At 38.3% G+C, this 27173-nt stretch overlaps 1 protein-coding gene across 4 annotated transcripts in view; it reads right to left on the reverse strand.

The window, feature by feature from the left end:
• The window catches only part of DLGAP2 (DLG associated protein 2), a 388943-nt gene that overhangs the window by 10547 nt on the left and 351223 nt on the right, over positions 1 to 27173 (reverse strand). For all 4 annotated transcript variants that reach the window (XM_086608344.1, XM_086608343.1, XM_086608342.1 and 1 more), the window contains 3 exons: positions 17768 to 18117; positions 6667 to 6752; positions 5014 to 5429 (listed from right to left, as the gene is read on the reverse strand). In XM_086608344.1, coding sequence (XP_086464470.1) covers positions 5014 to 5429; positions 6667 to 6752; positions 17768 to 18117 — 852 coding nt within the window. The remainder of the gene's footprint in view (positions 1 to 5013; positions 5430 to 6666; positions 6753 to 17767; positions 18118 to 27173) is intronic.

The raw sequence follows: 27173 nt of genomic DNA on the forward strand, positions 1-27173 counted from the left end.
AGCATACTACAAAATTGCAAGTAATATATATATATGTGTTACATTGCTTGAGAAACGCTGCAAAATCTTGTAATTGAGAATTGTTTCATATCACAAAGGTGGAGCGGGAAAAGTTAGATCTATATTGATGAAATCAAGATTATAGTTTGATGCTGTAACTCTATTCTTGACAGGTTAAAAGCTTTGCTTAATTGTGTCACTGCTGCACCAGCAATAAGAAACTACTAACAATCAATCTGCTTCTGGCATTCATTACTGTTTATTTAAATGATGTGTTTTAATTTAAATTTTCATTCCATTTGATTGTTCCATTTTTTTTCTATACTCATAAATAAATTGCTTCACACACAATCTCAGAAAACATGCCTGGAAAAAATATCTAAACTGGCATTTAGTTCATCCTCCTAACTCAAACCTGGGCATAATATTTGTCTAATCTCTGAACCTAAATTAGTAATCTTCAGAAATACATGTCTTTTTCACTATCAACACAGCAGATAGGCGTAATAATATATGTATAATGTTCAGAGTGAAATGACATTTTAGGACAGCACAGCTGGCAGTTGACAGTGCTCTGGAAGGGAGGTAAGGCAACAGGATGCTTGTGCACCAAGTAGAACTTGGTGCAAATTCACTTTTTACCTAAATGGAACTGAGTTTAAAGAGGAGGAAATTTGAGCAGAACAATACAAATGCTAGGAGCTAGGAGAAATTCTCAGATTCCACACTACGGGACTGCCTTTTATCGACTTTAAAGACTGTTTCAGGGCAATTAAGACATTCTGTAGTCATTCACAAAACTCCAAATGTAAATTTTAATAGTTTCTGAAGGATAAATTTGAGAAAAGCATTAGGAAATTATGTCAGTAATTTCTCTTTGGTTAAAGGATAACCCATATTTGGCCAAACACCTACAAAAGCTTTTATGGATGATTAATTGATGAATATAGTAAAATAAATTGGTCGTGAGGGGTTTTTCTTCTTTTTTATTTTCAAAGTATGGGAGATTTAACTCTATGTTTTCTATTGCTGTTCAGCCGTGTTACTAACGCCCTTGCAGTACTGCAGAAGCATTAGCAAGGAAAAATCCAGCGTCCATGGAACGAAGGGGTAAGGGGAGAGAAGGGCTCACTCTCTCTAGTGCCTTTTTGACACTAGAGATCCCTTTACTATATAGCTGTGCCAGCAGAGCTGCTAACCACAATGCAGAAGATACCAGCAAATAACCTTTCTGCTGGCATAGTTTATACTACAGTCAATTTTTTTTTTCACCTATCTTAGGATTTTTATGAGAGCAAACTCTGCGAGGTTGTTCTCCATTTGACTTGTATACTGAAATATTTCAGTAGCCAAACACGTGGCATTCAGAAGCCCAGGATGTCTTCTGCTTCCTTTTGCCAGAGCTTGCCTACAAGCTGTAGGCAGAGACCACAGCAATCCCCCTGCTCTCCCCCTCCCTGCGTTGGTCTCCCTGCTCCCATCACAGAGCTCATGGGTGGCAGAGTACTGGCCCTTTTGGTCTTCAATTGCTTTGTGACAATTGAGAGTGCTTTTCTTGTCATCACCTACACACCGGTAATAGCCAAAAACAATTTTCAAGGTGTAAAACTGAAACTCCAGTCAGCACCCTTGAGAAACACATCTCTTTTCTTGAAGGCACCCTGCTAGTGCGAATGATCAGAGGACTTACCCTGGGAACAGTTACGGCCACATATATATCTATCTAAATGTGTTATTATAAACACTGAGAACACAAAAAACTGCCCCCACAAAAAGTATATGAACTCCAAAATACAATTCATGGCAACTGACCAAATAAACAAATTCTGTGAAAAGAAAGAAAGAGAGGTTATTTTTGCTGCAATGATTATCTTCTCCTTTTCTAAGACCTGATGGGTGACGTTCTTAAAACAACATTATGGGAGAAAGGCTACAGTGAAAGAAAAAATCAATACAGCAATCAGATAGCTTTCTGTGATCTCAGGGCTATTGCACTAACACAGAAAATGAAATTGTTTTCTAAAATGCAGTTCTATTTTACCTCTTTCTGTAATTAAAACAAAATAGAAATGGTATCATAAAGACAGCTTTCTCCTCTGAGACACAAAACTATATTTGGTCTTCAGGTACAATTAATATACCCAGGCCAAAAATAAAGGATTCAGCATTAACAATGACAGTTTGAATGTGCAAACTTTGCTGTGAAGTGTTTTGGGAGTAGTAGCTCCTGCTGGAAGATGGAAAAACAGATCTAGTTTCTTCTGGCTCCCTTATTTGTGTGTATTTTTTTCGGGGAACTGCCAAGTGCTTAAATATGTCAAGATACATTGCATGCTGGGTTGTCATTAAACTTTAGTTCTTGTGGATACATACCTTCCAACCTCCATAGCTTAAACTGGAGATACAAAATATGTCAAAGACTCAACAGGAAAAAAATTATTCACACTGAAATTTTAAATTGCTATGAAGCTCATTCCCTTGGTGAAAATAATTCTTTGATAACTTCCTTTTACTTGATGTAAGCTATATTAGGTGGATACTATTTCAAAGATAATGTAACTGGGAAATTATTTAAGGAAGGTGTCTTGAAATGAGTCACATAAAATGGAAAATCAGAAGCCTGGGTTCCACTTTTTACAATCAGCTGAAGACAAACATCTGATTTTGCATATGCTATATAGACCTATTCTATAATAATTTCTCTAACCTATTAAGGAGGTCAAAATGTTCCTTCAATCACAACTAATTAATCTATTTTAGTTAGTTTAAAAAAGAGATTTCAAGGGTCCATTTCAGTTGTGTTTTAGTAACTCTATATCAGGCAATTACTCTTTCTTTTTCTCTTACAGAGTAGTCACTCTGCAAACAGGGAAACATAAAATCCTGATATTCTGTTTTGTTTTCTGACTGAAATGTTCTAGGTCGAAAGGGTGTCATTAACTCCAAATATTAACAAAAAATACTCAAGTCTGATTTGTGTTCAGGTCCTTCGTACAATTTACTGAAAACTATCTTCCTAATTGTCGTTTCCCTGTGCAGCAGAGCTTCCCTGTATTTCAGAGTATTTCTGCAGGGCAAGAGCATAACTTCACGTGATGGGAGAGAGGGTGGTTCTGCACCTGGGAACAGGTAGTCAGCTAAAATCAGTTCCTTCAAGTTTTCACAGTGTAGTACACAGCTTCATGTCCCAGAGAATAACACTGCTGACTCCTTATCTGAGTGAGGAAGGAGTACTGACGTGAGATTATCTCCACGGCTCGTTTCATATGGCTGCAGATTTGATAGGGCTGTGCATGAGGAAGGGCTTGCAGAGAGAGGAGGTAAGAAAAGTCCACCCCTTGCCTGCAGACTTCTCGCTGGCCTCCTAGGAAAAGAGAGCGGCTAACCGCCTGCGTGTTTCTCCCCTTTGCTCCTCAATAATTTTACTCTTTACAAGGAGATTAAAGTCTTGCTCTTTGAACTTCTGCTTCAGATTGTAAGTAGTGATGACCCCACATCAGTAACAGGCAACCCTGGAAGCAGGTGTTTCGGGATACTTGATGATGGTAGAGAAATGTCAGTATTCAGGTGCAAAGATTTAGGGAATTGAAAAATAAGACATATACAGTAAAAAGAAGTATTAAAAAAATAACCTTTATGAAAGAAGGCTTGGAAATCCTCACATAGGCTACGCAAAGCGAAATATTTTATTATTTGTACTTTAACAGCCCCTAGGAGGGTATTAAAGTCTTCACAGTATCAACACAAAGGGAAAATTCTCAGCTCAGCTCTGCCATGAGGAAAATAAGGACCAAAACCTACACTCAAGAAAGCACTGGAGGCTGAAGGAAGAAAAACAACCTTATGCAATGCTCTCTCCCAAATCTGAAGTTGTTACTTGGCAGACTTGTGCACAATACAGTGGAGAAATATGACTGTAAAATAAAAAATGATGACGTAAAAACGTAGACATTCTGTCTTTTGAAAAGGTCAGTGCAAGAAATAGAAATTGGTCTTTTAGTCACCATGCAGGCCTGGCTCAAGAGCTGAGGGTAGATCATAGCAAGAACTCATTGAGGGGGAAAGAAGACGATCCAGAAAGAGTATTTGGAGGCAACGGTGAGATTTGTGAGAGTGCAGGAAAAGATGCTAGTAAGAAAACTTAATATGAACTAATTCATGATCTGAGAAAATCTCGGCTGAGACAATAATTCAGATTGAAGGGATTGAAATATTTATAAAACTGAGCCTGAAGAACAAGGATAATTGACCTCAGAGGGAATCACAGGGAGCTGGCTACTGAGTGCTAGGACCACTTTGATATATTACTATCATTAGTGCTGGCTTGGATCTTGTTCCAAAATAGTCTACATTATTTTTCACTTTATTCCATCACTCCTTTCAAGGTGTCCACAAGACATGAGAGAATAATAACGATTCTTGACAAAATTGTAATAAGAAAATGCAGCTGAACTATCTAATAGTCCATATGCCTGTGTAACTGTGAAAATGCCTTAACTATTGTTCTTGCCTACTCCTTTCTGTTCTTCCAACAGACCCTTTATGATAGGCAGAAGTGCCTGTAAAGGAATGAAAACATTTTAAAAATGGCTGTTCATTAATAAGAGGCAAATTCTCAAGTTTCAGAAGAATGGCAAAATCATGTTCATGTAGGACCATCTTGTGTGGTCTGGCAAAGGGTCAAGCATGGAAGGCATACAAGCGAGTGGGAAGAATGTGTCAGAGCTGGAGCTGTGGATGGAGCTATTGCACCATGTAAGCCATATCTAATACCAGAATTTGATCCTGCGCTTGACTCTACAGTTGGCTCCTCAACTATTTCTGCAAAACCTTACTCTGGGAAATGCCAGCTTGCACAGTCAGTTGCAGGACTGGGGTCTTATATCTAACGGTTCTGTAGAGTGTCTTTGGTACCACAAAATGAGTAAGAAAAAACTACAGACCACAACTTTATCCTAACAGATTCCTTATTTTAGCAGACATCTATAAGAAAAAATACTGAAATGTTCTTACTTTCTTCAGAAAGATCATTTTCTTCTGCTTCTCTTTCCATTTCTTTGCACCATCCTTCCATTCTCTTAGTTTCAGTATGTAGCAACTTCATAAACCAAGATCCGTCCCGTCGACAAGGAGACATTCGACCAGTCTCTACTGTCTCAATGGCTGGCTCTAGCCAGGGTTCAGGTGGTGGAAGGTTTGAGGTGTCAACCGGGGTCCTATAATCTTCTCTGTAACTGAACAGTCCCTGTGTCCGTACAGTTCTCACTGCGCTGTATTGGGTGGGCGTGCTGGGCTCTGAGTGCTGCTGGAATGAGGAGCCAAACTGAAGTCCCTTGTCCTCCATGGTGATGTGTCCTGGAAAGCCCTCCAGTTCCAGGTCAGCCTGGACAGCTGCTGTTACACTGTTTGAGCGCTTGAATCGTCCGTGTCTTGGTGAAAAGGGAAGAAAGAAAAGAGATTAAGACATATAAATACATATATGATAATATAGAGGTACAGAATAATATTTCAGTGAATGGATTCTGGTTTTCTCCTTGGACTTTATGCTAAATATTTTTTCTTTGTGCATATCTCACTAAAATAAGACAGTGAATAACAACAGAGAGGAAAACCAAAATGCGTAGTGGCATTATTGATGTGAGCAAAGATACAAAACAAAATCATTTAAATTATCTCTGGAAGCAAATATTGATTTATTCTCATACTACAAAATGCCATATATCATTAATAAATGAACTGGAAATAACTAGCAGAACTGCAAGGTTACATCTCCTGATAGAAGCCTGTAAAGTACATGTATAAAAAAAATTTCAAATATTAAGGATTGTAATCAGATAATCTGTAAATCTGCTAAATTAGGACTGTTGAGAATTCTTTAATAAAAGAAAAATAGTAGCAGTGGGTTGTGGGTTTAAGACTGTGGTATTTTTTACTTCCCTCATAGGATGGTCATTAAACGTTGATTTTCTGTTGTGATATGCCACCAAATAATGACATTTTAGAAGAGCTTTATGTTAAAAAGTTAGATAGAGAATCAAAGATTATTTGTGAAATCTTTTCTCATCTGCGCTTATTGTTTCAAATTACTTCCAGTCATGATGGTAAAAGGCAATTAGCATCCAGATACTGTCTGACAACTTCTGGAAATAATGGTCTCAGTCCAGTATTTAACAGGCAGTGCCTGCCAAAGATAACCTGTGGGTTAGTACATTGGCCAACAGTTTTACAAAGCTAGAGAAGGACTGCACAAGTGCAAAAGCTAATTCTAGTTTAGGATAAAGGTGCCATGGGTTACATCCTAACCATTATATCCCCCTGTGCGGACCGGGAAAGCCTGGATCAGCATGAGGGGTCCTATTGAAGGAAGAGTATTCCAATATATAGCTCTTTGTATTTGTTCTGCCAATAATTAAATTATATTAATCCACTATTTTAATTTAAAGCTTTCACTTCCTTCCCTCCAATTAAAAACTGGAAAGTTAACTAAATATTAAGCAACTGCTCAGTAATCTCTACAAATTTTACTAAATGACCAGCATGCATATAAGAAATTTGGCTTTGAGAATTATTTAGGGGCAGCCCTTGCCACATGTTTGTTATTAACTCTGTTTACAAATGTGCATTGCCTTATGAAAGACTAGAGATTTTTGTACATGCTTGAATTACCGTTTTTCATCTTCCACTTGTACTCCAACAGAGTGGTATTCCCGTAGGCCTCTGCTTTCAGTATCTGAATCAGTTGCTGTTTCCACCTAATTTAACACAAAAGATACATCTGCAGAGTGAGCACCGACAACTCAGCACTATTCCTACCTGCACTCATTCAAAATTAATTATCTATTTCCTCTCTTACTGCTAAGAAACACCTAACACAGTAAAATAAATGAAACAGGTATTCAGCCTGGTATCACATTTTGGTGCTGGGTTTTCTAAACCTTTGCACAAGTACTTCTGTTCTGCTACGTAATTCCCCATTTCAAACCTAAGAAGTTGCAATTACTCAGTTCAGTGGAAGCAAGGAGTAAGCTTGGTCTGGAAGAGCTGTTCTTAGAACGAGGAATCCACAGGATAGCCCCTTTTTATACTATTATAAACCAGTCTCATTATAGTCCTTGATTTACAAAATAAAATAAAATCTCAAGTAGCCCAATAAACTTGCAAGTGATAAAAAGAAATGCGGCAATGAAATTTTATCGACAACTGCGTTGACAAATATAGAACCATTTAAATGACGTGAGGGATACGGCAGAATTCCATATCTCACCTTTCTTAATAACACGGTCCTGAAAATTCTATATCAAGTAAGTAATTTATGCACTTTTTATAGTATTCCCATACTGAAATACACTTACCGAAATATATTTGCAGTAGAGTTTTCTTCATAACTGAGACCACATTGCTTTTGCAAGTTTCTGAGGGATTTTATGTAACATTCACCACCACCACACCGCCCCCAAGTCTTTGACACAGACATAACGAGTGCTGCAGTATGCAAATTATACTGAATCAAGGGAGAGTCAGGAAAAAAGAAAAAGAGTAGAACTGACTTTTCCTCTTGAATGATATTTTCACTGTTAAATCAGAAAATCAATATCAGCAACCAGTTTTTCGATATGCACGCTCCATGTATGAATTCAAAGAGTATATCCTATGATGAAGACAAGATAACTTTTCCCCTTGCAGCAGTCACAGGCACCTCCGGAAGGAGCCCAATGGCCTTTGCAGCTGTCTCTCAGCTGCATAGTCTCAGTCTCAGGTTTCTGGAAGGATGCAGAGCGAAGGGGGAAGGAGAATGGGAAGTGAATGTACACGTGGACTATACTTCTTGAAGAAGCCAGTTGCTGGTAACTTCTCTTTCCATCTTCAAGCTGTAGCTCCATGCACATTTGCATGGAAGGGAATTCCAGCCAGTAATCAGTACACCTTCATATTTACCTAGGTGTGGGTCTTGGAGATGTTCATGAAAACAGGTAGTGCAGGAACCCTTTAGTAAACATTAATGGCATGCTTGAACTGTACAGTGTAGTGTCAGGTACAGGCTTGCCAAAAGCTCTGGATATCGGTGTGGCAACATTTCCTGACAATTCCATTTATTATGCATGAGTTCTAGGGGAAAGCACGCGCTGTCATCTGTTTCCACCTCGGCAGTTGCATGGAGGTTGACTATATTCACTTGGATGGGCAGCACATTGAGAGAACTAAGATATCAGACTTGGTAACAGTCTCCAGGATTTGGTGTTGTCAGTATAAGAAGAAAAATCTCTCTTGATGTTGGCAGCGAAAAAATGCCTCAACCACAGAAGTAGGCAGTTTAGGGAAAAAAATCCCACAGTAACCAACCAAAAAACAGGCAATTTGGTTTCCTAGTTAAGGCAGGTCTTCGCTGCAACATGGGTGAGAAGCTTAAGCTGTACTTGCAGGGTCACCCTCTTCTGAAAGAACATTGCTGTAAGTAGAACAGCCATAAGGTCCGGTTTTTATCACAAGAGTGATCTATCAGGAAAGACACCCTTATTTATAGCATAGAAGGGTCCTAGAGAGTCTTGAATAATAAGTTCAAGTCTAAGTGAGGGACTAGGCACTCACCTAGCCCTTTCAGGGATGTGAGAAAAGCTGCATATAAAACATCTTCCTTAGAGACAGGTTTGTTTTCCGTTAGAGCAGAAATGAATTAACTGGGCCAAGAATAAGATACTTATCTAGCCTGTTGGGGGGCAGGAGAAAGGCAAGTTACACTTGCAGCCTTGACTACAGTGATAAGTGCTCAGTCAAATATGCATAGATATGTTTTGAAGAGTGAAGTCATCTTATTCTCAAAGGGAGAGGAGATGGTAGATAGTGAATAAGAGCATAAAATGCTTAAACTGTGGCTCTTGGGTGCACCTATAAGTGCTAGCAGGAAGATGATGCTCCAAGGTGGGCAAACATTTCTGGAAGAAGCCTTTTGATGTTGAAATTCATAGCAACTCCTGGTCTGGAGTGGCCAGGAAGTCTAAACTTGCTAAGAGCTATGGCATTGGGCTTCATCCTCAAAGCAATGAGAGTCAGTCTGAGTGAAAACACACCATTTAGGAACTTGCTGAATTTAAACTTTAATAAATAATGCCATCAAAGGATATGTCTTCAGCTAGGGATTCTGTCTCCTTCTGGAGCTAAGAAGACTGGAAGATCTTGTTAAAGTTGCCTTCTAAGCCATACCTGATACATCATGTAACACTTGTGAAAAAGCCAGAGAAGCTATCTTGCTCTCAGATAGAGTCACTATAAAGCACTTATTGGAGGAGGAGAGTGACAAAGGAGACTGTAATTTCTGTTATTAAAGGACAGAAAGTACTTGGCAGTTTGCAAAGTGGCACCGGAAGGATGCTTAAGACCATGATCTCAAAATCAAGATTTCTTCCTATGTTCAGAAGATGCAGTAGTTATTAAAGTAGGTGATAACGATATAGGAAATCTGATCTCCTGAGCATTTCCAGTCTATTGTCTTGGTAGTAAAAGGCAGGAGACTGGTAATTACCAGGGAATATTAGTGGATCTCATCATGGCCTTACAGACTTAGCAAAGATGGCCAGATATCTGGGAGCGCTGATGTCAGGTTATGGGAACATTCAGTTGCATGCATTCTCCAAGAGGATGCATGGACGTCTGAGCACTTTGTTTCCTGAGCCATAGAAAAAAGTGCTGTCTGTGACAGGAGGCAGAGGACAAATCTTCTGCAGAGTACGCGTTCAAAGTGAACACAGAGGAAGGTAGCTATGCGAGCAGGCTCTAACTTCACAGTATCCCCATGATGAGGGTAATACATCTCAGGGCAGTGACACAGGGCACAGGGTTTTCCTTTTATATCTCCTGCCTCAGAAGATTGAAGTTTAATGGGCAAAACTGCCAACCCAGACATTGTGGACAGTAGGTATTGAGGCTGCACTTCTCCCCTTATAGAAGTAGAAGAAAATGTCAGTGTGCCATGACTAGTTAGTCAAAGGTTGGAGAAGAGACTGAGTCTTTATGCGTAGCCTCACATGGCAGTGCTTCTGACAAGGTCTAATGACAGTGTAGAGGAGAGTCACAGTATAACTGACTGTGAATGGCAATACCAAGCTATGGAAAGAGTCATTGATTGTTGGGATTCTTGAGGCTTCTTCATACCAGGTCAGATGCCGATGCTGATGGCATGATGAAGTCAGTACTTCTGGATTGCTCTGGACCACAGCTAGGATTGCGTTGGACAGCCAACATGGCTTCACTAAGGGCAAATTGTGCCTGATAAATTTGGTGGTCTTCTATGATGCGGTTGCATCCTTGGTGGGTAAGGGAAGAGCAACTGATGTCATCTACCTGGACTTATGGAAAGCATTTGACACTGTCCCACACAACATTCTTGCCTATAAATTGGAGAGACACAGATTTGATGAGTGGACTCAGTCAATAAGGAATTGGTTGGATGGTTACACTAAAAGAGTGCGGCTCAATGTCCAGGTGGAGACCAGTGACGAGTGGTGTTCCTCAGGTGTCTGTACCGGGGACATGGACAGTAGGATTGAGCGCACATCCAGCAAGTTTGCTCGTGAAACCAAGCTGAGTGGTGTGGCTGATACTCTGGAGGAAAGGGATGCCATCCAGAGTGATCTTGACAGGCTTGAGAGGTGGGTCCCTGCAAACCTCATGAAATGCAACAAGGTCAAGCGCAATGAGTCGGTGCAATCTCAAATATGGATACAGGTCGGGCAAAGAATAGTTTGAGAGCAGCCCTGAGGAGAAGGTCTTGGGGATGAAAAACTGAGTATGAGCAGGCATCCTGGGGGATTAGGTAGAGGCCAGATTGCTGGACATGAAAATAGGCTAAGGATGGCTAATGTTATCATACTTGTGGGGCTAACATATAGTTAGTAACACTGTGGAGGTGGGCAATGGCCAATGGGCAGAGAAGAGACTTTTGCCTTCCGCAAGAATGTCTCAGCAGCTCAGATCTAGTGCTATTGGAAACATGATGGTCTAAAGATATAAACAAGGAAAGGTCCCTACAGAGAACATCAATTTGGCCAATTGATGTTGTTCGATCAAAGCAGGCAGACTGGCAACACACACTTTTCTTCCATATTGCACATCAAAAGTATATCTGTTTTTGCCAACTACATTGTTTGGTTTAGTAACAGATAGCATGTCTTCTTTTGAACTCTGCTTCTGATGTGTGGAGGCAGATTTCCCTTTTATATTTTGGATAGGCTGGTATCTTCCCACTTATGCAACACATCGAGAAAAAGTCTTTTTTATCTACCTGTTTTCAAGTGCTTTCTTACTGGTATTTCACCTAGAAGCATATCCTGAATAATTTGCCCAATATGCAACTGACACCTAGAATTTACAGGCATAAATGAAGTAATATGCTCTAAAATTTTATTAAAAACAAAATTATCAGGAAAATGATGGCCCAGGTATCAAAATAAAAATGACATTAGTTACCTCTAAATATAAACTCTTGCGAAATTATCCTTCCCTCCAGCTTGCCAAGGCTGACATTGACTAAATAACCTGATGATTGCCTTCGTATTTTAATGCTTTCATTTCCTCACTGTGCCTTGTAACAGCAGGAGAAAGCCAAATTATTTTTGTGTGTGTGTGCAATCTAGGATTGCAAATATTGTACCAATCAACAAAAAAAAATAGATCTGGAAAATGGAAGTAAATGCCAACACAAGTAAAAGTGGGATATAAGAATATGATTTGCACTCACAAAGGAAAAAATGAACAAATAAATTGCATTTCTGAATGACAGATATAATAAAGGCTCTTGCTTGAAGACAGCAGGAAACTTCAGATTTAATCAGATTGGCTAGTCTAGATTCAAATAAGCAGAGGAGAAAAAGTAATACTTTTGGTTTGATTGTGTAGCTCCTGAAACTCATATAAGTCTTAATAAATCCGTTGTTATTCTTTATGATTCATTATTGTTTTAATACTTGCATGGGTTCTAGAAGCCTTAATATTTGCAAATTGGCCCACAATCTCAGTAAAGCAAAATACTGTGACAAATTATGTCTATCTGATTATGAGGGAATCTCACCCAGAAGATGAAACAAAAAAATAGCCAGACACTGACCAAAAGCAGAAGAAAGAAGAAAAGTAGATCTAATATAGCAGGTCAACTTCCTTTCTCCTTGCAAAGAAAGAACTAAAACTGCTTTAAAAATTTGGCACTTTATGCCATGAAAAATGTTGGTTTATGGGCTTATAATATACCCACAAGGTTATAATATGAATAGTAAATGTAATGGAGCATTTTGAGATTATTTCTACCTTATTCGTCTTACCTTTCACAAAGGCATAGCACTCCCCTCCACACTTTTGGTTGCCAATATGAGGAGCAGACAATACTATGAATCCCCTGTTGTCAGTCTCTGCTGACGGATTCAGCTCAAAATTTGAAAACTAAGTATCAGATACTGGCACTGACTCAGTAATAAATGATCCACAAGTAAATTATACTAAAAGAAAATTATTTGAATAAGTGCAAATAACTCGCTTGTTACAATAAATCTTGGCACTCCTTCTAGAAAAGGACGCATGAACTGACTACATTATTCTTTCAAAGTAAATACTAAGCTTATTTAGCTGATAATTTTAGTTACTTAAAAGCAACCTTTATTTCTGTATTAAAGTATTATTCTACTCTTAAATATGAGGACTGCAACATAACATTGTAATGTCCTAAAAATTCCAGTCTAAGTTTCTATACATACTATCTCTAAGGGAGGCTTGAAGTTAATATATTCAATGCATAAGAAAACAGATTTTAACCTGGTGCCTTTTGCTTCTCTCTCATAAGCATCAGTAATGAGAGTCCTTCAGGCCACATTATCTCTCCCCACGCAACTTCACTGCCCTCAATGGTTTTTCGCTGCTGTAACTGATTTGTTCTATAATTAGAATTTAATAAACAAGCTCTCTGATGATGCACAGGAAGGGAAATAATTCACCTTTCCTCTCTTGCATAGGCTTCTCAGGGATAACGAGAGTGAAAAAGAGAAGAAAACACTACATTTGACACTAGATCAAGTACACGTAATTGTGAATGCAGATAACCATTCTTAGGTACAGGGAGATCTCATTTGTATGCGGTGACTTCAAAGAAGGAAAAACACTTCAAATAAAATTACAGTACTAACTGCTACTGCTTTCCTTAGCTGATGGAATACTTTTATCTAAGCCAAAAAAATATACATTTTCAAAATAATTTTTAGAAACACACCAAAATAAACTTACACTTTCATGCTTGAATGATTTTCTGTGCCTCACCACAGGGCTCCATTTTGCTACTCCACTACTTCCCAGCAGAACATCTGGACTACTCAAATACGTTGTGTGGCACAGTAAGTGCTAATTATCACAGGAATATCCTACAACGGGTTGAAAACTTCTACCGGTCTTTTAAAAAAGCACTTTTTTTTTGCTAAAAATGCATGTGAGTTTAGAAACAGGATTTGTGTCAAGCTAATATGAGATAGTAACAACAAAATAATGCACACAGCAGGGGCTAAGCCTGTTAATACTGACATATCTATATCTATATCTATATCTATATCTATATCTATATCTATATCTATATCTATCTATCTATCTCTATATATACACACACACATGCATTCAGAATGCATAGATATATGTATGGGTTGTTTTTTTTTATCGTTCAATGTTAACTCTAAAGGCCAGATTACAGCCTCTGTACCACAAAGGTGTTATCAAAACTTGCACTGACTTCTGCAGGCCAAGGACTTCGTGCACTTCTCTCACAAACGCAATGTCTGACAGTGATTTTAGGAGCAGAATGAACAATGCTTACCTCTAAATTTTGGATCACTTATGATCCAAAGACCACTGTAATCAATGCAAATATTTCTTTTGATTGGTATGTGTATACTGAAGTAGAGCACTGACAAGGATGCTATAACCTAAACAGTACAAAGAAAATGTAGATGCTCATTCAAATAAATATGTCATGTGCATACAAAATGCTTTTCTTTAAAGGGCAATTCCAGTTTGAGACTGCAGAGTTTCTTGAACAAAGTTTTTTACCATATGATGTTAATATTTCATTAAATATATCTATATAAATATTATGCAGACGATCCCCTTTTGACACAAAAAAATAGGCAGGTGAGTTATTGCACTAATCCTTCTGAATACAGCTTTTGATTTGTAGGAACGGTTTGTTTAATGAAGATTCTGGACATTGAAAAAAAAAACTAGATATTTTGAAGCGTGATGTCCTGACGATAAATGAAGATGACAGAGTCCATTCTCTATGCTAATATTAGTGTTCGTCTCCAAAAATATCCTCATGAATCAGTCTCCACACTTACAATATTTGCTTCCATCTCATCTACTTCCGGGGCTTCTGTTCATTTTGAGAAGCCTTCATGTCTTTTAAATAGAGAAGAAACAAAGGACTATTTGTTTTGAAATACTTGAAGTAAATGAGTAATTTCTTAGCATGTTTTCTCATATATTTTACAATTCAAATGCTTTTAATATGAAATGGTTTAAAACTAGAGCAGTTTTTGAATGTTAATAATTAGCATATATACAAGGGTGTGCAAAAGAGCAAGGAAAATCCCTGAATATATATTAGCAATAACCTTGTTCTTGACTTAGTGTTTACTTTATTTGACACAATCTCTACTCTCCATTTTAATTCAAATACTTTGATTAGTCTTCTTCTGTCATGATAGAAGACAGATATGAAGACTATAGCTACTAGTATTGCTAGAGTTTTATTCTTTGTTCTATATATATATATTCTTCAGAATGATGACTAAATTTTTAACCCCAAAATCAGTATTTTGCAACCTATTTTTCTTGAGGAATCAACAATTTTTTTTGCAGTGCCTACTGATTTGTCTGACAATATTCCTTTTGATTTAGTTACGGCAGTGAAAAAAAACCCAAACCTACAGCTATTTTCTGTAAAAGCTTTGTTTCTGAAGGTTTTTCTTTGTGTTCAAAATTCCCATCTGGGACAGAGCTAACACACTGTGAGATGGGTTACCATATCTGTGTTCTCTGTCCTTGCAGATTGGATGCTACTGATCTTCATATTAAGTTCAATGTTCCCTTAGGAGCTTGGGATCCCTGTGCATGTGAAAACCAATCCTATGGCACATGCCGAGTGTGCCAGGACTTTTTAAAAGGACTTCTACTCCTTACATGTATTCTACACAAATTGTATATATCACAGACATGGGAGCCCTAGTCTGGGTCCATAGCAGTTCCACATGTAGACGCGTCACTGGCCATTCTTTATCTTTGTGCCTCTCTGCTCCTGTACGAAGCTTTGTTGGCAAGCACTCTCAAACCAATGTGTTAAAGGAATGAAACATTAAAAAATGCACAAATTAACCACTCTGATAGCAAATTAATTAATGCAAATAAATGCAAATTCAATGCATTACCCTGGCATGGCATGCTAATAAGAAAACAAGTCATTTAGTCAATCAAGGAAATATGCAAATAAAAGTCATCCTTTTCTAAGGTGCTTTGATGCAGAAGTCTAAAAGAAATTAAATACTTCAACTGCATTTTGGGGGCATAAATTGCTATTTATGTAGTTTGCAATAAGAGCCTTCTACACTGTGTTTTTATTCCTTACAAACCTGGTAACAGAAATACAACAAAATGCATTTTCTGCTTAGAAATGCTGCAGAAAGGCATTTTTCACGCTAATATGAAGTTTGAAACTCACTGCAGAAAAAAACCCAAACAACCAAAATGTGCTCTCAGGAACCTGTGTTGAGGGTAATTTTGCAATTTTAATCTTATCTAATGCCAAATGGTACAACCAAGCAGTTTGTACTTCTCAAAAGATAACAAACAGCTCATCCTTCTAAGACCTGCTGTTGTAAACAATATTTGCCTTTTTCAGCGTGTGCACCTGAGGACCAGTGTTATGGGCCAAGTGTCAGATGATAAGTGCGTACAGATGATCCGCTGTCTCCATGGAAATCATTGCACAGATGTTTTTGCGGATTACAAGCACATATTATTAAACACACCACATACCAAGAAGGGGCAGAGCCCAGTGAAAAGTACTGGTCATCACCTGCAGTAAGAAACAGGATCAAGTGATGTAATCAAAGTTTCAGAAGTAATTGTTGAAATATCAGGACTGACTGAAGCAAGACACCAACATTGTTAAATACCACTGTGCACAGCTGCTGTAAAGACAAGATAAGAACAACACTAGGTACTATTCCTTTGTGAAGAATAAGTTTCAGGTTAGGGGCTAAAAGGTACCAAAAATTACTTGCTGCTCCTTTGAGCTTTTCAGTGTTATCTGCTAAGCCTCTTCTCTGAACAATTTAGGATACATTGATTACTTTGTAAAACATTTGAAAAGTAGCCATCTGAATATTTTACCATCACTGTTAAACTGCATTCTATTCTTACACATCTAAAGAAGTAGAAGCAAATGCTTTTATGTCGAGAACTGGACAAGCAGCTGGCTGGCAAAGACTGTGTCTTCCCATTGGTCTAATATGTTGTGGAACAGCAAAATTATAGCACACTAAGATGTTAAACAGTGAACTTCCATCAGTAGCTCTGACGTGCTTAACTCAATTACTTTTCTCGGACCGTATTTTGAAATTAATGGAAATGGAATGACTACTTGTTAAAGAAAATAATGTACTTTATAGTAGATGAATGGTCACTCATTGGGCTTTGTTACATGGACTACTACCTTCTAAAGATCTATGTTGGTGTCTCCACAATACCTGTAACTAGGCCAAAATACATAGCATTTCCTCTATAGCTGATCTGGCAGAGGTAGAGATTTTTAAGCACAAAAGTGAACCTAATGATATAAAAGGGAATATTCACATACTTAAAATTATATATATCTAAGTAACAGCAAGGCAGCAGCCTAAATTTTCCTTTAATCCTGTGTCTCAAAGGACTTTGCATTCTTTGCAAGTTGAACTTTCTGATTTTTATTACTACTTGGTATTTCCTAGAGATTTAAACAAATGACCGTTACTATCTATAGTGCTTTCCTTTTAATAGAAGGAATAGTGTTCAGAATTTGCATTTGGAATTGTTATATTTCATTTGCCTCAAACAACAGAATCTAACTGAGGTTTCCACAGCCTGACAGACATTTTGTCAGGTGAAATAAATATTCAACTTTTTGGTGGATAAATGGAGGAATGCTCAAAGACTGTGCTTATTAACGTTATTTAATTACTCACCATCTATAATTACGCTGTATCTACAGCAGAACATTTCTTTCCCTTCCTCAGTACCCTCTCCCCAGCACAACTAAAAGTAAGGGCAAGGGGGACTGTTTTTAGGCAGAATAACTTGAAGATTCATCAGCATTACACATTTTCCAAGGTCAAAAGAGAAAGATAATGGAAAAAATACAGTCGAGCACTTTAAAGCCGGTGTAATTCTATAAAAAGGACTGTGAATTCATGGAGGGAAGGAGATGAACATGCTGTTCACCTGTAGCTCTGCAGTATAATTTTCATATCAAGTGTTAATGACAGGTAACCTCCCTAGAGATTTATTCATTCATTTTCTTCCAGGTACAGCATATTAGCCGAAGACTTTTCTGCACAGCCACGTTGCCATGATGTGAATTACAATTAATGCTAAGCAGCCAGAGGTTGTTTGTTAGATTATTAGAGCCAGTGAAGCTGAATGACTCATTCTCTGCTATTTACAGAAAGAAGGCAAGCAATTCATCACAGAATAGATGTTAATGATAGGCTACCTGGATCCCTATAGAAGAACGTCGACTCTTAAGAAACTCCTCTGCTTTTGTCACTAAAATGGCCTTGTCACTGGTTCGTATCGAGGTGCTCTGGCTCTCGGACACGTGGCGCTGCGCAGCCGCAGTTTCCAAGGCGAGATTCATGGCCTTGTTACTGTCCAAACTGTCGGTGGAGTTGTACATCCCTCGCCCGTCCTGCGGCCACGGGGAAATCCTCTGAGTCCGGCTATCATGATATGCGTCCTGGGTGGATTCTGTGCTGCTCTGTGCCGTGACTGAGATCAGTGGCTTGGAAGTGGTACGAGGGGGTACCGGTGGCGGAGTTTTTTTGTAACTTGTGTAAGTTACAGCTATGGAAAGAATTTAAAGGAAAAAAAAAAAAGGAAAAGAGAAATCAAGATTAATCTGATGGAAAATTCACGGCAGAAGTCACCTTAACATTCAGATTACGTTACTTAAAAATGAAGATGGTGCAACATAGCGCTCCTTGTGAATCTCACTATCAGTTGAAAGTGTCTCTCAGAGTCAGATAGGTGTCCACAGCAATGTTTTATTTCAACCAGGAAGGAAGGAATGGAAATGGGAGTCCCAGATTACAGTGAAGATGAAAGAGATTTAGTGAGGATTTGTGCATGTAAAGACTTGTGCTGGGTAGGTACACACTGGGGCTTCTGAAGCTGTTTCTGTATGGAGTAAAGCTGATAAGAGAAATAAAGGGAAATTTTTTGTTTCCCCTCTTGTTATCGCCTGAACTGTGAGCTCTGTATTGATAAAGTGTATTAAGAAAGTAGCATCAATATACTGGAACAAAATATTATTCAGAAACTTCTACTTTACAGTATGCCACACTTTTGCCTTTAAAAATACTTCTAGGTCTACTGGTTGGAATTAGGCAAGATTGGCTACTTACACAAGAAGCATACGTTTTAAAAATATCTGCAATACCGTTAATAAAAGGAAATTCCAGGTATGCAAAAAAAATGTTACAATATATGCAAAGCTACTAGATACTTGGAAAACAAGCAAAAACTACAAGTAATACCAAAAGCAGTGACGTTTTATCTATTATCCTGCAGTAAGCCTTAAATCTTTAGAACATACATTGAAATGGGATATACTTAAATGCAGTGAATATGGAAATACAGATATAAAAATGAGTCTGAAGCACTGGGAGAAGTGGATACACATGAACAGAGCTAAGACTTTTAGTCTGATGAGTAGAGCAGGTCTGAGGCTCGTTTAACACAGATTCTGTCTTGCAGCAAAAGGCTCTAGAAAACATCCAAGAAAACTCTACAGATGTAGAATGGTGCCAATGCTGCTTCCTTACAAAATTTTAGAGATTCCATAGAGATAGATACTTAGTCATTAATATCACACAGTTGAATTTTCTAATTGTCTAGGCTCACTATACTTTTTTGGTACTAATAAGAGCATTTCTGTAATGGATTTTTTTTTTCCCAAAGCGCATGCAATCATAATTCATAAAACTAGCAACTGATACAAAAATGCATCATGATATAGTTTCCTATTTTCCTGCACAAGAAAATCAAGTCCAATTCATGTCTCGTATAATTGCAGGAAGATAAAGAAAATTATTATGTTTCCCCATATTAATAATACTGAAATAGCATAAGGTATACATGCAGAGACCAGGATAATGAATGATCTAAGGAAAAGGTTTGCCTTTTTCTGGTGCTATTAAATGCATTGAACATCGCAACAGTGACTCAGGTAACCTTGAAACTGGGATTACTTGAGTCTAAATAGGATTCTACAAGAGTTCCTCTTCCCATTACATGAATATGGGCTGATGAGCGATGAAGTCACAAGGAGCACCTCTCCAGTCGTGCATTTGATATGAGGCTATGCTGTAGCTCTCTGGAGAGAAGACACAAGTTTAGGAGTTTGCTAATACCTGGGACTGCTGAGCCTCTATCACCAGGCTAGCCTATGGGAAAAGTGAGACTAGAGAAAACCCCTCTTAAATTTTGATTCTTGGTAATCATAAATAAAAGGGTGATCATAAATAAAAGAGAGCGAGGCACAGCTAGGAAGTGAAAACCTTCATCTGAAGCACGTTTTGAATTACTACTGATGCCACTCAATTCTGGTAGAGATTTAAAGAGAGTTTTGCTCTGAGCTAAACTGCTCTAACAGAGTGAAACATGCGAAAACATGCTCTTCAGACTCTGAGAGTGTGTGCTTTTTTTGAAGTGCCATTTTGTTGTCCTATCACCAATCTTATCTCCTGTCAGTTTTGTAACCAGCTGTTAAGAAGAAAGAAAAGCCCAATATTTTTCAGACGCTTTAGGGAACACAGAAATTTCACAAAAGAAGGGAGACGCTGTAAAGTTTGGAAATTAAGACAATGTCTTATGGCTCTGAAGAATGTTTCCACTAAGAGAGTTGCCATAATACCACTCCCTGCAAATGTAGATGCAAGTGATCAAAGTGCTGGGAAACATTTGAAATAGAGACAATAGGGTGAAATAGGGTGAGTGAAATCCAGAATAGGAAGCTGTTTTTACCTATAATATAAGACACGTTATCACTGTTAGAACTAATTGACTGTTTTTTACCTTCTCTCATCATGCAAAAGAATAGCAGTGAATAATGAAACATATGGTAAATGTGATAATGAAACATCACAAGAAAGTATATCCCTACTACTCTGGCAGCAGATCACTTCTCTGTCTAATGAATATATAATGTTAAACTTCTATTGCAACCCTTCATAGCTAACTTAATCTTCATTTACATTTCTAAAAAAGAAATATTCTCCTTGTAGCAAACCCAAAACAGTGACTTGCTTTTTTTTTTCTTATTTTTTTTGCTCTAGGATTAAATACTATATTCTGGAAATTTCTGATTGTTTCAGTAGAGTGATATGTCTTAAAGGCACCAAGTATTACAGTTACTGCAGTACTCTGGCAAGTGCTTTTGATCATGAGCACTAAACAGGAATTAAAAAACCTACAGATGTTCAAAAAGGAGAAGAAATTGGGAGAACAACTGAAAATTCATGAGAAACTGGCTACATATTTACAATGAATTATGGCAGGAAAAAATCCAATTTACTTTTAAGCTACAGTCACAGAGATCAAATATTGAGCAGGAAATAAAAAAAATCATCTCTACACAGTTAATGAGTTCATATCTGGAACAACAGTTTCAGAGCCACAGAAATCTGGGACTAATTGGAGACTGTAACAAAATCAGGTAAGAGGATGGAGGCGTGAATTTGTGAGGCAAATCTTGCCACCAAATTCTATTTGCTTCAGTCATTCAAGTGGTTCTAGTGAAGTAAATAGGATAGCTTAGATGAATAATGTGACCAAGACTTGTCTTAGATAAACTTGGTATGTGTTGCTGATCTAAGAGATGACTGCATAATAGATTACAGGCTTGTTAAAGGAGAAAAGTAACTCCGTAATCCATAGTTTACTGTTCGTGCTTGGTCTTAGGTCTCTAACAAATAAGTATTGACTTAAGGTCTGAAGCATGAAATTTTATGTCACTTTCAAAAATTTTTTCCATTAATTACTACATCTGTGAATGTTCTTGTTATCAGCAGTAATGTCTTTTTCTATCATGTCCAATTCTCGGCCCTAACAGTCATACATACCACTTATTATATATGAGAAGAAACATTTCCTTTTCCTGGCAGAAAATGAAATTCCTTCTCTTTTCTCATTCACTTCTTATGCTGATGGACAGCAGCTCCCGTCAGCTTTGCATCATTCGCTGCTTTGGAAATTTTATTTGCCTTAGTGGTTATTAGTTCAAAGTAAGCACATAAAACCTCCTCAACATTGCTTCATGTCTTCCCCAGTTTTTGGTGCATCATTCTACGATTTTATGATTTTCTATGATTCTAAAATTTTATGGTTTTCTACGATTCTATGATTCTATAAACTCCAGAGCTGTGGTGGGTTTTGTCATCCCCGCAGGGAGGGCTGATGCTGGACAATGTAACCCCCGGGTACAGAGCACTGGCCAAGGACAGTGCCTGAGTAACTCCATCCAGGGCACTGGTGCTGAAAGCTGAACTGGGAAAAAGAAGACTGGAATGGAAGATCCTTGTCTTCAGTCACAGCAGGACAAGGTGGGTGTCAGAGCCAGTGCAACAGCTGGGGATGAAACACAGCACGAGGACAGGGGCGCGTAAAAGCAGAGCACCAGGAAGGCAGAGCTGTCATGGTGCGACTTTAGACCCACTTAAATTGTGTACTTCAGCAGAAGCAGAGACATGCTTGATGTTTTGACATATAAAACATAAAACCTGAATAATCTGCTGTTTCTGTGGCCTACAGAAGATGACCAAAGATTTCTGATTTCTTAAGTTTTCTGAGTAGTTTTCGTGTGTGCATGCCGGGCACTCCCGAAATTTCTCTCACCAATCCTGCTGCTAAGCAATGAGCAAAGTAATGCTGCCACGCTATTAATCAATTTGTAAAATCTATAGCTGCTCTGAAATGCAAAGAAAAAGAAAGTTGATGGTACAAGAGGCAAACATATCTTTTTATTGTTTAAACCAAACACAGAAGGAATTATGAAAAAGAAACTAAAATTTTCCTTCCAGTTGTATTCAAAGGCTATCTTAATATAGAAACCTGATCTTATTTTTTGCCTTTTTCATAAAGTGAGAAAAATGATTTTTGAGCTCATAAAACAGTCTATCCCCATCTGTTAGCTTATGATCACCAACAAAAAATGACAAAAATGTTAAAAACCTGTTCTAATTCTAAACTATATGGGTATTTCAGACTTTCATTTCAATCAAAGTGTTATCTGTTCAGGTACTTGCCCCGTTTCTACATAAACATATGCACTCAGCTCCACTGGACTTTCCTTTCAGGAAGGACATTGTTAGAGAAATGGAGAGAAAACAAAATGGTTCTGTGCTGTTTCATAGTAGTCTAGATTAAATGATGATGAAAACCAAGTATAAATTGTTTAGGAGAAAAGAGCAGGTAGCAATGCAGCATAACATGCATTAATTGGTCACTCAGGCAGGAAAAAAGTGTAACACTTCAATCTGGTTTTGTAAGGATCGTTGCTTTTATGTAAAGAGTGCAGTGCCCATTTATGCCAGCTCCAGTTATCTTCTCCTAGCACGACTTACATTTCATACCTGAACTGCCACATGACCCTCACGTATACAAGATTGCCTGTCAGTGCTGAATTTGGCACACAGATGGCTACAAGTGATCTGCTCTGTAAACTGCATTAATTTCGCTTACGTATTTTGTGATCCTAGCTGGGAAGCACCGGTCAGAACCAGAGTATCAGGCATTATGGCAATACTGCAGAGTAATCAAGAAGACAATCCCAACACTGGAGAACTGGCAATTTGACGGCTTAGACACATACAATAGAAATCCAAGAAAAGTTTCCTGATAATTCATAAGTAACAGGATTTTTTTTTTTTTTATTTAATTGATATACCTGGAAGCAGAATATCCCTCTTACTCTACACTGCATTTGACTAAACTTGCTTAAGGTTACTGTTGCTATAGCCAAAGAAATAAGCCTGTTACTCTGCTCATATTTCAGTGCCAACACAGTTCATACTAGAAATAAGATGACTAAAATAATTCAATTTAGATATAACTTCAGGTTATCCACAGAGATTCCCAGGCAAAAGGCAGAAGGCGAGACGTGATATATTTGATGAAATATCAGTGGCCGTAGGTGACATTCAGAACACCTTTCAAAAGGCAGCCTTTTAATAAATCACTGCTGCCGGTCCATTTGCAAGATAGAGTCACCTGAGGGGTTTTTACAAATCAATATAACCACTAAGCACTTAGTCAAAATAACATTATTTAGGCTGAGATCACAAAGTTAACTGGATGATGAATTTACATGAAAGCACCATCAATTAAAGGAAACGGTTGTCCCTTATGACACGACAGGAGCAAACTGGATTTTCTGTTTTGTAAGGAGGTTTATTCAGAAGGAGGATAATTACTCTGCAGGGAGTGTGGAGCTGCCCTGGAGGCAGAGCTCCCAGGGGCACATTGCTGCAGGCAGACAGGGCTTCTCTGAGGAACCGCAGCACTGAGAGAAACAGGGTGCAGACTCCCAGGCTGATGCCAGATCTTCTGCTCTGCACAGGGAAGGTGAACGCCAACCCTGGCACCATCTCAGAAGAGGGAAAAGAGACCTGATCATAATGAAAGGCCACAATTAAATCGAATCCTGTACAAAAAGAGTACTGAGTTACTGGTATAGTCTTTTGACCATCATGAATGCTGTTCTAGCCAAAGATTTTTACAGTCCCAGCTAACTTGACTGTCCTTGAAATGCTCTGAAATCTCTTCGCTATGCTTCATCATGGTCATCAGGACCTCTGAGCTACTCTTATAATAAAAATGTACATATGGATGCGTAACAGTTACTTCTCAAAACAAAGAATGATAAACATTAAAAGATCACTAAGAAATCAGAGGACTTCTGAGAAAAAAATCTCACCCACTAGAAGAGTTCATTTCCCACAAAAAGAATGAACTCTTTTATGATTTTTCTACCAAGCCATGGATGTCAAAAATAAGAACACAAGTCCCTGTTTAAAAGAGATGATGTTGGAACACATCTTTTTATATACACTTATTGTCAACTTCCATTACACGCTAGTCCTCAGTGCCAAACTTAATTAAAAGGATACAAATGTCAAACAGTTTAATTTTTACAAAGCAAATCTGTTTTTTTTCTAAAGTAAATTCTGAAATGTTAGGGATTTCCTTCTTGGATCAGTAATACCTTTAAGTTTGGTCATAACAAGCTGCTTTAGAAATGCTTAGTTTTAACGTGTAGCCTCTGGCTACTTAATTAAGAAAAAGTGATCAGCTACAACGAGGGGAAAAGGCCAAGGTAAATTACCCTGTTTGGATCCAAGTCTGTTGTCTTCAATGTGTGTCACCAGTGACCACCTTCAAGACCTACACTAGTGATTTGGGTTCTACTTTCTCTTTTCAATGCGGGAGCAGTATGTGCTCAGGCTCTGTATGGAGTAAAGCTGATATAAAATATTTTCCTCCATTATATAGAATCATAGAATCATAGAATGGTTAGGGTTGGAAGGGACCTTAAAGATCATCTAGTTCCAAACCCCCTGCCATGGGCAGAGAAATCCTCCACTACACCAGGTTGCCCAAAGCCTCATCTAACCTGGCCTTGAACACTTCCAGGGATGGGGCATCCACAACTTCTCTGGGCAACCTGTTTCACTGCCTCACCACCCTCAATGTAAAAAATTTCTTCCTTATATCAAATCTAAATATGACCCTAGGCAGTGCTAGCTGAATGTAAATGCAAGTCACAGAATCATAGAATTGTTCAAGTTGGAAAAGACCTTTAAGATCATTAAGTCCAACCATTAACCTCGCACTGCCAAGACTATCGCTAAACCATGTCCCTAAGCACCACATCTACACATCTTTTAAACACCTCTAGGGATCTGGAGAAAATCATAACAGACTCAATCTCGACAGCTTCTTCAAATGTTTGACAACCCTTACAGTGAAGAATTTTTTCCTAATCTCCAATCTAAACCTCCCCTGGCACAACTTGAGGCTGTTTCTTCTCATCCTATCACTTCTTGGGAGAAGAGACCAACACCCACTTCGCTACAACCTCCTTTCAGGTAGTTGCAGAGAGAGATAAGGTTTGCTCTCAGCCTCCTATTCTCCAGGCTAAACAACCCCAGTTCCCTCAGCTGCTCCTCATAAGACTTGTGCTCTAGACCCTTCACCAGCTTTGTTGCCCTTCTTTGGACACACTCCAGCACCTCAATGTCTTTCTTGTAGCGAGAGGCCCAAAACTGAACACAGTATTCGAGATGTGGCCTTACCAGTGCCGAGAACAGGGGGACCATCATTTCCCTAGACCTGCTGGCCACACTATTTCTAATGAAAAGTCTTTCAAAATACTACACAAACACCCTCACTTTGCACTTAAATTAAAACATTGGCTGTACGTGAGTGTAGGGCAGGTGAGGAAGACACCTCACGTTCTTGTACAGTCTGAACTCCTCCAGCTCTTTTTGCCCTTTTCTTTGTTTGTCCCTGGATAAGTCCACACTTTTGCTTGCTTCTCTGCTAGTGAAAGACTGTAATTTCTGAGGGCTTTTTCCATGTTCAAGAGTTTCTCCATTTGTAAGGTAATGAGAGCATTTTTTTTTTAACTGTAAGGATATGCAAACCTTGAAAAATAGTCATTGAAACCTTCCAATGTCATACTGTGCTTAAACTTTAAGAGAGAATTTTGTTTTTAAATAAATTAATTCTTTTATTTGAATCTCAGATAAATTTCCCTCAAACAGAATTAAAGAGCTACTTTAGTTATTAACCTGTCTTCCTGCTTTTTCCTCTTCCTCATGCAGTCCTCCACAGTGGACTGTGGCCAGTAAAGGGATCAGGCAGTTTCTCAATAGACAGAGAGTCTTTTTGAGCTTGGATATCCATGAAAAGAACTCTGATTCTTGCTTTCCAGATTAAGCAGTAAGAAACAGCTGATACATTCCCAGTGATATTTTGTGAGATATTTTCTTGGAAAGACTGCCTACACCCAGATGAGTTTTATCATCACAGTTTATATGTTGTGCTGCATTTTCTTCAAACTACATAACCCAAAGCATTGTCTGAATTTTATGTATCTATAACTTCCTAAACTTTTTTCCTAATGGGTCATTTTACATTTATTATGTTTAGGTAAACTTGTCATTTGTCACACCCTAAAGTCAGATGTTAACTTATGTTCTCATGTTGAGATAGTCCATGGGGGCAAAATTGTACTTTTTTTAAGTAGAGTCTTCTAGTAACAATTAATTATGTCATACCTTCAAGACACAGTCAGTATTTGAGAACTATAAATGGGAATCTATATCACCTCACATTAGTCACTTAAAAAACAGTCATCCAAGTCTAAGTTAGTTGTCTGATCTCTTTGAGAATTACTGGGAGAAAAATAAGCAATTCTGGGGGCATTTCTCACCCATCTTAGATGCTTATTTTAACAGGAAATGAATCATCCTATGCAGATGCCTACTTTCTCCATGAACCATAAAGGGAAACAAGGACAACCAGCCTAGATCAAGACATCTGATTTTGAAATGCCCAAAGGGGTAAGATAAACTCCAGCCAAATGCTCCGTCCCTGTGATGTGGTGGACTCTGGCACATAACCTCTCTTTCTGTTACCTGCGTTCATTGGAAAGGTGGGAGCTTCATCTCCTCTGCTCCACATCCCCTGTGAGCTGGCTGTTAAAGCAAGCCCGTGTGGAATTTGCCTGCATGAAAGACTGACTCCTAATTTCCTACTTCTTGATCCCTTCTGCTGGAGCTACTACATAGCAGCTAGTAATAGTTTGGCCCAAGGTCCCTTCGTAGCTCCACAGAGGT

This window comes from Tauraco erythrolophus, chromosome 2 (assembly GCF_009769465.1).
Source record: "Tauraco erythrolophus isolate bTauEry1 chromosome 2, bTauEry1.pri, whole genome shotgun sequence".
Lineage (NCBI taxonomy): Eukaryota > Metazoa > Chordata > Aves > Musophagiformes > Musophagidae > Tauraco > Tauraco erythrolophus.